This window comes from Euprymna scolopes, chromosome 34 (assembly GCF_053919585.1).
Source record: "Euprymna scolopes isolate OS-2025 chromosome 34, ASM5391958v1, whole genome shotgun sequence".
In the NCBI taxonomy this organism is placed as follows: Eukaryota; Metazoa; Mollusca; class Cephalopoda; order Sepiida; family Sepiolidae; genus Euprymna; species Euprymna scolopes.
Genome location: NC_136515.1, coordinates 3,894,262 through 3,907,885, shown reverse-complemented (window position 1 = coordinate 3,907,885; position 13,624 = coordinate 3,894,262). Strand labels below are relative to the sequence as shown.

General features: G+C 34.3%; 1 protein-coding gene across 1 annotated transcript in view; it reads left to right on the top strand.

The window, feature by feature from the left end:
• The window catches only part of LOC145259088 (NF-X1-type zinc finger protein NFXL1-like), a 72,713-nt gene that overhangs the window by 4,112 nt on the left and 54,977 nt on the right, over positions 1–13,624 (top strand). The window contains exons 2-5 of the mRNA XM_080116731.1: positions 280–487; positions 5,729–5,917; positions 8,703–8,815; positions 13,218–13,348. Of these exons, the coding sequence (XP_079972857.1) occupies positions 307–487; positions 5,729–5,917; positions 8,703–8,815; positions 13,218–13,348 (614 nt within the window). The 5' untranslated portion in view covers positions 280–306. The remainder of the gene's footprint in view (positions 1–279; positions 488–5,728; positions 5,918–8,702; positions 8,816–13,217; positions 13,349–13,624) is intronic.

Sequence of the window (13,624 nt, the reverse complement as noted above, 5' to 3'; positions counted from 1 at the left end):
ACTTTCATCTAACAAGATACTTATGTAGAGAAGGTACCATGTTTTCTTTAGCTATGTCTGATGTTTTCGTTGATGAAAATTTTTTTTATCTGCTTCCTTGAATTGCATTGGCTAAGCGTTTTGACATATCTCAGCAGTTCAGTTTACGTTATCTACCTGAAAAAAGCAATGAAACTTCGGCTTCAGCATAGTACCGTCTCTGCATGAGTATCAAGATCTGTAGGGTGTACATAAAAGATTGACATTTTTTTTTTGTCATATTAACATTCTACTCTGCAGGTTAGTTTCTTGTACACTATTTTAATCATGGAAAAGAAACCTGCATTTCTCCGTAAACATGGCCGTGGCCGGGGCAGAGGAATGGTCAACCAAAATAATGGAACTGGTCCGTGGAAAAAAATGAATGAAACAGATGAAAACCAACAAGCTGGCCGGAGAAAAACGACAGTTGACCAAACAAACCATCATGCCACAAAAAACGCCTGGGGTAAGTACCCAATAAATTTATCATCTTATTTTATTATCTCGGCAGTACCAAATATACTTTAAAGAATAAATTGTTAGATGGTTAACATCTTGAAATTTGGAATATAGACATTTGTCATTATTTGTTTTTATATATATATACTAGACTAGTTGTGACCCGTTGGGTCAGTATGTTATATTAGCTATGGAATTAATTTATGAGCGTGACACTTGTGACGTAAAGAAAATAGTTTTTTGTAGGCACAGCCAAAACTTGGGGAGGGGGGAGCAAGTAAGTACTTTTTGATGGACCGTCTTTTTAAAAATCTACCAAAAATCAGGTAATTATCCAATCAATATGAAATTTTCAGCGATTATCAAGAGAAGAACGAACTTTATAACAGTGTACTTATTTTTCATAAACGATATTTATTTATTTTTTTTTGCTTACAACCCCCCCCCTTGTTTTGAGGGGGGTCCAAATATGCTTAAAATAATCATCTGAAACTGAACAAAACATTGTGTTGCTGTAAAAAAAAAACTTGTTAGCATATCTTGATGTCTGAATATCAGAACTTCGATTGTGTTTAATTATCCCGCTTTTGAGTTTTGAAGTGTGAAATTCGGTGAATATGTTAAGTAAAATAATTAAAGTTAAACAAAACAAAAAAAATTTTTTTTAATATTTATATGAAAAAAGCCATTTTAAAATTTTTGATAAATAAATTAACAATTTGTTTTTTAGCGAGCCGAATAATGCATGACCATTATTAAACAGGGAATGCTTTGAAGAATCGATACAAAAAAAAAACGATAAATATTGTGCCTTTTGTGTTAAAAATATCATTTTTTTCGATCCCGTTTGAAAATGTTTGCCACCTTTTGACTACAGTGGACCAAACGCCCTGAAATAATTTTTTTTAATCTGCTTTAAATTGCCCCCCCCCCATTTTGGGGAGCGTGACCCACATACACATTAATAACCAAACTCATACAAATGGTTACCCATCTGGTACTGGCCAGCCTCAGCGTTAATAATACATTGAAATTTTCGTCACTGAAAAATAAGTTCTTTTGGCCTGTTTGGTCTTCCATAGTTTGCTTTTTATCAATGTAAACATTGTATCAAATCGACGCGAAGTAACTGGTTGCCTATATGAATAAGTGGAATTATTTGAAATCCAGGTTCTTATATTATAATATTTTTGCATATTCTCATAGAAAATCGCCCTAATTCTTTTAAAAAAACTTTTTTTTTTCTTTTTTTTTTTTTTTCTTTTTTTTAACTATTTATATACGTTTTTGTGCAAGACAAAAAATGCCAATTGTTAACTTTTGGAGAAAATTTAACATTTAAAATTTAATTAAAAATAGTAGAAAAAATTTTACATTATTCTGCTTTCTATATGATAAAATTCAGGGTTTTATCTTTCTGGAAAAAAAGTTACTCAGAAATAATGGATTTTAATAAATGTAATTTTGTTTTAAAAAACAACTTGATTTTTCGGCCATTTTTGGCGGTGTCTAGTTTTTTGTGACATAACAGAAACAGTTCTATGAAAGTATATTAAAATGAAAAAAAGAATATAGATAGATTTCTATGAGTCGTTCTGTTTATAATTGTTTATTTTTGAAAAAGAAACTTAGTCATTGAATTATAAGTGGTTTGCCATACTTATAGGTAAATGTGCACTGAACAGATACCATAATAAAGTTGAATTCAAATTTTGATATATCTTATTTAAACGCAAAAAAAAACAATTTTTTTTTTTTTTACATGGAGGTCACCGCTTATCAAGAACCAGTAGCCACTCGGGATAAGGGTTATTGTGTGTACAGTAATCAATGAGGTAGTGTTGTATTATTCGTTCATATTGGAGATTTGATAAAGTGTCATTACTTAAGGAGGCGGTTCATCAGGAATTTGTTTACATTGGACTTGAAGACATCCAAGTTGAAGTCAGGAGGGAAACAGGCAAGCGGCAGAGAGTTCCACTGGCGTGCAGTTCTAAGAAACAAGCTTTGTTCATGGAATCTATGTTTTGATTTAGGCACAGATAAGGAGTGGGGAAAATTATTGACAGTGGTTTCAGCTAGACGGGTGTTTTTTGTGAAAGATTAGCGAGGGGGGGCAGATATTGGAGCTCAGACGAGCACTTCCATGAAAATAACGATAAAGCAAAGACAGGCTCGCAACGTCTCTTCTGTGGGAAAGAGGTTGCAGGGTAGAGAAAAGGACATTCCCCACTAAGCCACAAAGTCTATTTTGTACTCTGTCAAGGCAGGATAGGCTGTTTTTAGCAGCTCCTGCCCAGATATCGCAGCAGTACTCCATCTTTGGACAGACTTGGCTTTTATATAGATAGAGAATTGCATCAGTAGTGAGATATCTTCTGGAGCGGTAGAAGGATCCCACCATTTTCCCAGCAACCTTGGCAACAGACTTGATGTACGTGTTCCATTTCAGATCAGGAGTAAAGGTCAAACCCAGAAGTTTATCAAAACATAGAGCCTCCTCTAGACGAGAGCCATCCATTTCAATTGATGCCAGATGGGGATCAGAGCATTTATGATGTAAAGATAGGAGATGCATTAAAGAGTACCAGCCACCTCTTCCCCCACTGTACCACACGTTCAAGATCAGAGGAAAGAGAATCAGAGAGAACTTTGTCATTTATGGTCTTTGATTTGTTGCCATAGATGGTCGTGTCATCAGCATAGATGTCAACGAATGATTTAAGTATGTGTTTTGGGAGATCATTGATGTAGATCAGGAAGAGAGTTGGGCCCAGGATGGATCCCTGAGGGACTCCAGCATTAATACTGTGGGCCTCTGATTTCTGCTCATCAACCACTACTCTTATGAGCCTATCAGAGAGAAATGATTTAATGATTGAGAAAACATTTCCATTTATACCGTAGCTGGAAATCTTGCAAAGTAGGCCCTTATGCCATACCTTATCGAAGGCCTTTGATATGTTAAAAGTAATTTCCCTAGAAATGACGCCTTTGTCAAGAGATTCACTAATCCTATGAGATATAACCGTTAGCTGTTGACCTAGCAGAACGGAAAGCATATTGCATGTCACTAATCATTATTGCATGTCACTAGTCATTATTTCTGCTGAGGTGGTTGACTACTTCTCTATTTAATATGGATTCCAGCAACTTACTCATGACACACAGAAGACTTATTCGTCTGTACTGAGAGAGAGATGACTTATCACCTGAATTCTTAAATACAGGGCATACTGATGAGGTTTTCCAGGGTGTTGGAAAGCACTTCTCCTTAAGGCAATGCTTAAACAGTTTTGTAAGTATGGGGGCAAGTTCTGGTTGAAGTTTTTCGAGTACTATAATTGGAATACCGTCAGGGCCAGTTGCTTTACTGGAATCAAGGTTTTGGGATGCTGAAAACATATACAGTACAACAATACACTTTATTGTCGTATTGATTATTTATTTGTAATGCAAATTAAAAAAAAATATTTTCGGGGTTATTTATTTATGTTGATAGTGTAGAAGAAAATGTATGAATGTTTTTTTAAGAAAGGTGTGTTAGAAAATGAAGGCGGTGGGTAAATCGCCGTTGTAAAATGCTCTTATGGTTGTCAACGGATTAAAGTAGATTTATTTGTTAGAGAATTGCGTTAAAATAACTTAAACGTAATACGGAAATGAACGCTGTAAAAAAAATGCAGAAAGTATTAACAATTGTTTATTTGGATAATTTAAACACGAAAACAAAAACAATTGGGACGCTGAAAACGTACACAGTAAAATCATACGTTTTATTGTCGCGTTCATTATTTGTTTATTTACGCATGCACAACTAAAAGTCGTAAACCGGATGTTGGGTTACAACACCTGTTACAAGGTCATTTGAGTTTTATAATGTGTGTATATATATATATATATATATATATATATATATATATTTATTTTCTTTATTGATTTTATATTATAAGGTTATATATATATATATATATATATATATAACCTTATTATAATATAAAATCAATAAAGAAAATAAAATAAAAAGTATCTGAATTTTCACATAGGACTTTGACCCTTCTTTGCCCTTTCCACATAAAACTAAATTAACATAACCCACATTTGAACCCCTTACGTCTCCTCCAAAATTCATAATGAACAGTTAATTTAGGAGTAAATTGTGTATATACATATTTAAAAAATTTTTCATATGCATAAAAGTTTTTCATGGACATGAGTTTCTTGGAAACTAGTAGCCCGGTTGTAAAAAAAAAAAAAAAATGGGAAGGGGTGGGTGTGGGGGGGGGTAGATTGCCAGATCGTAAAATCCACTTTAAATTAAAAAAATAATTGTGACAACGGGGTCAGGGTATCGTTTGGGTACCATCAGCCAGAAGTGAAACCGAAAGCAAAATTGTGCAAGCAAAAAAAAAAAATTAGCATGGATATTGAGCAACCTAAGTCCCTATAAAAAATAAACAACCGTGAGTACCCATGCAAGCACACAAAAAAAAAAATTTAGCCACAATAGCCAGGCTCAAACTTGTAACACTAAAAGGAAAAGGAGGTAAAAAAAAAAAAAGAAACTGTTTGGTTGTCTTGCCCATGCGACTTATGACGTCATGGCCTTCGAAATAACGTGTTATGCGTATGACGATGTCGTGTGGTGTGAATGACTTTGCAGAAATGTCGACGAAAAAAAGTGACCCCTCCTTGGAGAAAACTGTTGAGTTGACGGTGAAAGAATGAATTTTTTTTGGCTAATTTTTTGGATATTTGTCCGCCAAAAGATTGAGCTTTCATACGACACCAATTTTGTCAATGTTGGTTGCATGTGTGGAAAGTTTTAGCAAGATAAACAAACATACATACATACGTACAAACATGCTTACATACATACATACGTAAACGCACACTAACCGGCGATTGAGATTTATATTATTGATGGATCCAAAGATTATATTGTTGGCATTGGTTTCCTTGATATTTTTCTTGTCGGAATTATATCTAGAAAGACATCAGGTACTTTGCAGGATAGACCATATGAAGGTTGCCAGCACCTTAAATCAAAGTGATTTTTTGTGGGACAACCTGGATTCGAACGTGGAAAATCCAGGTCGTCAGTCCATGCCATAACCACCATCGCCATTCATAAATGAAGATGAAAAGGTAGAAGTCAGTTTACAATTCTTTATATTTTTAGTGTAACAGTTTTGTTTTTTTTTTTGTTTTTTTTAATATAAAATTCTTCTAATTTTTTTTTTTACAGGCGTTAAAGAAACGGCACCTTCAAAAACTGCTGCGAAACGCTTTGAAGAAGCAAGTTGTCAGATGCAAGAATCTGTGCAGAAACATCTCCAATCTGTTCCAGCTCTATCAGATGATGCTGACTCTTCTGAGGAAGAATTGGCTGTTAATGTTCTTGAAACTGTCTTTAAAGGCTACTCTGGAACTTACGGTAACAATTTCATTTTTCTGTTTGTCCAGAATACCACTGATATTAAAAAAGAAATTACAGAAAAATCGTTATGATGTAGGTATCCATGACACATATTCCAAAAATCACATATAAACTGATCAATTAGTTTTATTTTTATAAAGAAAATCATTTTTAAACGATTAATGGGAAATTGTCATCATTACAAGGTTAATCTTGCAAGTTTGAATTATTGTGAAATTATCTTCCCATGTTTCTTCAAGATGGCGACACAAGACAGTCCCTTTTGCTTACTTAAAGAATTTGATTTTCTTATCTAAAAAGAAAACTATTTGATGAATTTATGATTTTTGGAATATGATATTTTCATTCAGTTATCTGTACATCATACAAATTTAAAAAAATGTTATTTTTTGATATTAGGGAAATTCTGGACAACAACCTTTCATTAAAGTCCTGAAGTTTTGAGATGAGGGCTGATTGTTTATATTATTTGTATTGATCGGACTATTGTTCTCATCTTGAGTGTTGTTTGTACAACATTTCCGTTAGATTGTCCTTCGACCTTTATCAGGAATGTCGGTTGTTTTGAAAAGAAAGGAGAAAAGTTATTTGCTATGTAGATATTTTCATATTTCTGTGAGTCAGTTGCCATTTTTTGGCCATTGTTTCAAATCTGTGAGAAAAAAAATATATATATAAGCAATACTTCATTTAAAAAATTTTTTTTTTTATAGATATTATTCATCCAGAACAACGCTGGTTCAGATAATACCAACTTTGTGTGTATTTGTTTTTGTTTTTTTTAGTTTTAGCCAGATATACAAACACACAAACAGCTGTCCTTTATATTATAGATAACAATAAACTAGATCCCTTGTATTCTAAAATAGACTTATCTTATTGGTCAAGACAATTCTTTTTGACTGAGCAAGCGAAAGATAAAGATACTTTCATTCTTTCTCTTTTGGATGTTCTCTTTTTCTCAAGCAACTGAGACTTAATTTTGGGTAGGCTGCATGCAAAAAGAAACTTGCCTTATTTATACACATGCACACTCACACTCACACACACAGCAGACCTGGACAAGTTTGCACCATACCTGTAAATGATTTGCTTTTCACTTTTAAAAAATTTTTTCTGTGGAATTATCATTGATTACAGACTTTTAGGTTAGCAAAAAAAAACTTTGTAAAAGAAATATAGTAGTTTTAATGACTTTTACCATTGGCGATCACTTTTTAATTATAACATTCTACTAAATTGATCCCTCACTTCCGGATACAGTAGCTGTCATCACATTTGTACGATGTCCCGTGACCGTTGATGATTCCCATGTAAAATATTCACGATATTTATGTTTATTAAATCGTTGCATGAACCGACAATACAACAGAAGCAAAAAATACCAAAAATTTATAAGAAAGAACTAAAAGAAAACAAAGTAATTCAAATTTTTTTCTTTTAATTAAAAATGAATGTTTAAAATGTTCATTTTTGTGGAGATGGTGAGATGTTTTTTTGTTTTTTTTCCACACACGAATTGTCAATTTTGCAAGAGTGGTTAATGACTTTCTGATGTGCTTGTTGAGTTCTACATCAAGAGATAGGCCTGAGACATTGAAATTGATAAACTACGTCTAAGCTCTGCCTATTTATAGTGATGATGGGAAATGATGGGGTTTCTTGGATCGGTTTTCTTCAAGCTGATGATGAGGCCAAGTTTAGATATGTATTAAAAAAGCTGGCATAAGACAGCTTAGAAAAAAAAGAATATAGGAGGATGTTAATAATAGACATAGATAAAAAAGATAATAAAAGTAGGGACTTATACAGGAGAGTAAGGAAGATACATGGGGAGAGAATGTAGAGATGTACAAAACTACATAAAGTACACATAAAAAATACAGGTAAAACAAAAAGTCAGATTTTTATATTTATATTATAGTATTGATTGGACTATTGTTCTTATCTTGAATGCTATTTATGTAATGTTTCAGTCGGATTGTCCTTTGACCGTCTTCAAGCATGTTGGTTGTCGTTTAGGAAAGAAAAGAGAATAGTTACTAGCTCTGTTGATATTTTCGTATTCTGTGAGTTAGTCTCTTTTTGTGGTTTTAGTTTTGAATTTTTGGAAAAAAAAATTGGTTTACAAAGGGGAGGCAACTCTAATAAAAATAGATTATCTCCCTTTTTTTTAGCCAAAATTTTATGGGTATACAATGTTTTTTCTATAATTAGAGAATCCCAAATGCTATTAAAATCTAGGTGTGCTTAGTAATGTTTTTAGCATATGTGTTGCCTCCTTCAGTCATCTGACTCTTCACCTTGCATCTGCATATCTATTTATACTTATATGGAAATTAGATAGAGATAATATAAGAGGAGGATGTTAAAAATAAAGATAGTAAATAGATGAGATAAAAGAAAACGTAGACAAAAGAATATATAATAAGCATAAATAAAATAAAAAAATATAAAAACAAAAAAATATATAAATAAAATATGAATAAAATAAAAAAAATATATATAATAAAAGAAGGGACTTAAACAAAAGATACATAGGAAGATGAGAATAATTAAGTAATCCAATTTACCAAATTTCCACAACTAACAATGACTACAACATGTTCCCTTTGACCACTGTCCACTCATTAACCCTTATCCTCGGGTGGCCTCCGGACCTTGATAAAAAAAAATGTAGCGAGAGACATGTACATCACGTTAATTTATTAACAAAATTATAAGTCTAAATCATGACACAATTTTTTATTTTTGTAAACGAAATGAAATTGTCGATTTTCAGGCACGAACGAAGTTGGTAAAGTTTCCAAGGCACAGGATGATTTGCTGCATTCATTTCGATCCAATATATCCGCCTGTCTTGTTTGCATCGAGTCTATTAAAAAAACGGATCCCGTAAGTTGAGATTTCATTTTGCTTTTATATCTTTCTACCGTTTTTGGAAACGTTAATTGAACATTACTCATCTACTTTTCTTTCAACTATTGTTCTCAAACAAACACTATGAAACTAGCGATCGAAGATACGAAAAGCTTGAAGAATGAAAAACTTCTCCAAAATAACTGGATGCAACATGAATCCTATTTCAAAAATAACTAAAACCTATCTTCCCATCATCAACACTGTGATTCCCATCTGGCATCAATTGAAATGGATGGCTCTCGTTTTGGGGAGGCTCCATGTTTTGACAAGCTTCTGGGTTTGACCTTTACTTCTGATCTGAAATAGAACATGAACATCAAGTCCGTTGCCCAAGTTGCTGGGAAAATGGTGAGATCCTTCTACCGTTCCAGAAGATATGTCACTTCTGATGCAATTCTCTATCTGTATAAAAGCCAAGTACGTTCAAGGATGGAGTACTGCTGCCACATCTGGGCTGGAGCTGCTAAAAACAGCCTATCCTGCCTTGACAGAGTACAAAATAGACTTCGTGGCTTAGTGGGGGATGCCCTTTTCTCTTCCCTCCAACCTCTCTCTCACAGAAGAGACGTTGCGAGTTTGTGTTTGCTTTATCATTATTTCCATGGCAAGTGCTTGTCTGAGCTCCAATCTCTGGTCCCCCTTTGTCAATCTTTCACGAAAAACATGTCTAGCTGAAATCACTGTCAGTAATTTTCCCCACTCTTTACCTGTGCCTAAATCAAAACGTAGATTCTATGAACAAAGCTTCTTTCTTAGAAGTGCACGTCTGTGGAACTCTCTTCGGCTTGCCTGTTTCCCACCTGACTACAACTTGAATGTCTTCAAGTCCAACATAAACAAATTCCTGATGAATCGCCCCCTTAAGTAAGACACTTTATCAAATCTCCCATACTAACGATTACTACAATACTATCACATTGATTACTGTACACGTAATAACCCTTATCCCCGAGTGACTTCAGGGCCTTAATAAGTGGTGACCTCCATGTAAAAAAAGAAAAAAACTGGACTCTGCATTAAATAACCCAAAAAGCGTTGATATGCTGTAAAACAAAACAACCAAACCAAATTATTGTTCCCATTTATTTTACTCCCCACGAGGACAGAGGTAGACACAAGATCGGTTTTTTAATGTAGTAGTTTTTAAAGTGTGATGATGCCTCCGTTCAATCTCGAAAGACATAGGATACCCCCTGTAGGGGTAATAACGCGTGTAATTATGTGACAAGGATTGCCCATCCCCACCCACACCTCTTCTGAATCGGCACTGCTTGAGTACAGTGGCAAGGAAAAGTCCAGGATGAGTGGAAACAATGCCGAGATAAGCGGAGAGTATATACAGCACCTAGAAGTCCCAAATGGTCACCCATCTGATACTGGCCAGGCTCATCGTTGCTTAACTTTGGTGATCTGACGGGAACCAGTGTGTCAAACCTGATTATGCCATGATAAAGTGTAGCATCAGAACAGATACTACACTTTGAAAAATTTATCTATTTCTCAAATATACAAAAACAAAGTAGGTTCTAGGCCATTCAAAAGTGTTGGGGAGTTAAGAGTCTATGGTCATCCTTGTCACTTTACCTCATATATGTCTATCATTTTCTTGGACTCTTCAATCACTATAATACCACATTTATTCGAGGGGTCATCCTACTTAAGATTCCCAAATCGATTTTTTTTTTTTTTTTTTTTCAATTAAATAAATATGAACATATATAAATCATTTTTATTAAAATAATTTCATTGGCGTGGGAATGGGGGAGGGGGGAAACAAAATGTACAAACAGATGTTAGTAAGACCCTCTCAACCCTTTCTAAATAGTATGTGACATGGAAAGGGGATAGCCCTTTCCATGTAGATAAGAAGAATATTAAATAAGTGAAAATGAGATTAGGATAAGACGAGAATTGAACCCTGTAGGCAAAGTTAAGAAATGGAATGTGAGAAGTTAAGTCTATTGTTTATATCGGAAAAAAGAGTTGATTGTTCATTCTTTTAGAATTTTGAATATTAAATATGTCAGCTAAAAGAATGAACTATGCAAATTAAATTATATTCTTTAAAAATAGGTTAGTTTAGAATTGAGGATTCTTTTGTTTGCAGAAGTGTGTTTTGGACAAACATATGCATAGCTACGTGAAATTAGTCACGTTTGAAAAACACACTTCTGACCTCATAGACAAAGGACGTTTCTCCATATTATGGGTTCAAATTTTAGTCAGTCAATCAGAGAGAGTTGAGAGTCAGTCAGTTGGGCAGTTGACCCTTTGGAAGCAAAAGGGTAGAAGATTAACCATGTAGATACAAGTGAATTCCTGACGTTCATCGACCGGCCGATCAGATGAATAAAGCAATCATCATGTTTTGTAAGTGTTGTCTTGTGTCATCATTTAGTTAAAACGAAAAAGTTAATGTGTTAATCGTTTGTAATGAACTCTTGTGTAACCCCTTCCAAGTTATTTGTCCCATCTCCTCTATCACAAGAAATGTCTCCCCTTCTCCAAGATGTGTTATAAAAACTGATATATAAATGTCTTTTCTCCCCCTCATCATCACTATGTGATGCGCTTTCAAGATGAGTGCAAATTGGGGGGAGGCCAGAGGTGAAAAAAAAAATGGGGAGCGAGCGCCTTGGAAGTTTTCTGTCGGAAGGGGGTATTCACTTGCCCAGCTAAGAAACTAAAAGTGAGCTTACCTTAAAGAGTCTGAGGTCCAACAGGACCAGGAACCACGTGCGCCATGTTCAAGCAGGGAGTATTTACTCAAACTTGACTCCTCTTCTCACATACTTTAATCCATCTTCTTTTAAAAGTCATGGGATGTAATCTTTTCCTATCACATCTAATTTTGATTTTCAGCTGGTGCTTAAAGAACACGATCGGATTCTGATCAGCAAAAGATTAAAAAAAGCCAAAGTAGTGTGAACAAAAAAATTAACTTTATACCATGTAAAGGATTAATTTAGTTATATTTTCTTTTCTCTCTCTCATGAAATTTTATAAACAACATCTCTTTGCATCTTTGTGTGTTAACTGTAGCAGGTTTTCTTATCCATAAAATCTTTTCACACATTAAATTTAAACTTTATTTCTTCTTTCACTTGCCTTCATGCTAGTGTCAGCTCGGTATATTTAGGAGTTATTTCTCTTGAACCATATTTAGTTTATCTCTCCTGCATTATACTAGGCAACAGAGAATGAACTCTTCTATAATGAAGTATAAAACAATTATCCTCTTTCGAGCTGTGGACTTAAAGTTGGATGCATTTTGGCCTGTTTTATTTCCTCAAAAACATAATGAACTTTTCTATTATGAAGTACAACAAAAAAATCTGTTTCTTCATGTGAATGACAAGTCACTTCACCCTCCAGGGTCGTGAGAACACTGCATGAAATAATGCAGCATGTCGTGAGCAAGAATAGCTTGGCGGCACCCATCCCTCTCCAGGTAATATAGTACCTGGTAATACCAAATGGTCACCCATTTTAGTATTGGCCAGGCTCAAAATTGCTTAACTTTGATGATATAATGGGAACTGATGTGTCAATGTGACACATATATTGCATTTGTATGCTTACTTTTTTTTAACTCATCCCTTACAAAGAATATCACTACTTGGACATAAGGAGCTACTTTTTGGGGCCATGTCTAGGAAAGATTAACGAGATATTTATGTTACATTTTCTGCATATCAGCACAGCTAGGGAAGCAGGTAACAGGAAGGGAATTCAAAAGTCTAGCTGTTCGAGGAAAGAAACTATTAGAATAGAAAGCTTTCTAGCATTTAGGGACGTCAACAGCGAAGGGGTGAGATATGTATGTCAAGGAGGGTGCAAGTGAAACGAGGTCATCAGAACACGTTCCATTAAAATATTTGTAAAACAGGCACAGTGATGCGACGATGGGACAGGGGCCGGAGCTTTGTTGATAAAGTGGGACCGATTCGATCGATAACTCTTTTTTTTTTTTTTTTTTTTTTTTTTTTTTGACACTATTTAAGAGCGAGAGACTAGTGGTAGATGCACCAGCCCAGATGTGGCAACAATATTTCATGCATGGATGAATGGTGGCCTTGTAGAGGTACAGGATATACTTGCATATTGGTATATGCAGCATAAGCCGTATATAACAATATGCAAGTGTCAGCTCACTATATTTAAGAGTTACTTCCCTTGAACCATATTGAAGTTATCTTTCCTGAATTATACTAGGCAACAAGAAAATGAACTCTTCTATTATCAAATAAAAAAGGACTCTCTCCACATATGTGCAAGATTAAAATTAAGCTAGATGGATGCATTCTAACTAGCACCACTTTTTCAAAAATATAATAAACTCTTCTATTATACAGTTATTTTTTTTTTCTTGCAGATTTGGAATTGTCTTGGATGTTTCTGTATGTTCCATATCCAATGTATTCAAAAATGGGTTCACGAAGGCGTGCATCAGCAAAATGTAAAACCAAATTCCTCTGGCGGTACCTTAGCAGCTCCTTGGTATTGGTAAATATCTTTTCTTCTAGATTTACAAATCTTACCACCTCAAGCAAGCAAGTTATGTATGCGGTCAAATTTTTAACCATGTTTGTTTTGTGTGTAGTCTAGCATCTACAGCACTTGACCAATTGTCACTAAACTTGTTTAAAATATCAGTCATGATTTAACTTAGAACAGATTTAATTTTAGTAATCTAAAAAAAAAAAAAAAAAGTCCAGGTTACTGTTAGTGATAATTCCGTTCTGTTGCTACTCTTGTTTTGTTCACTTATTACTTGACCCA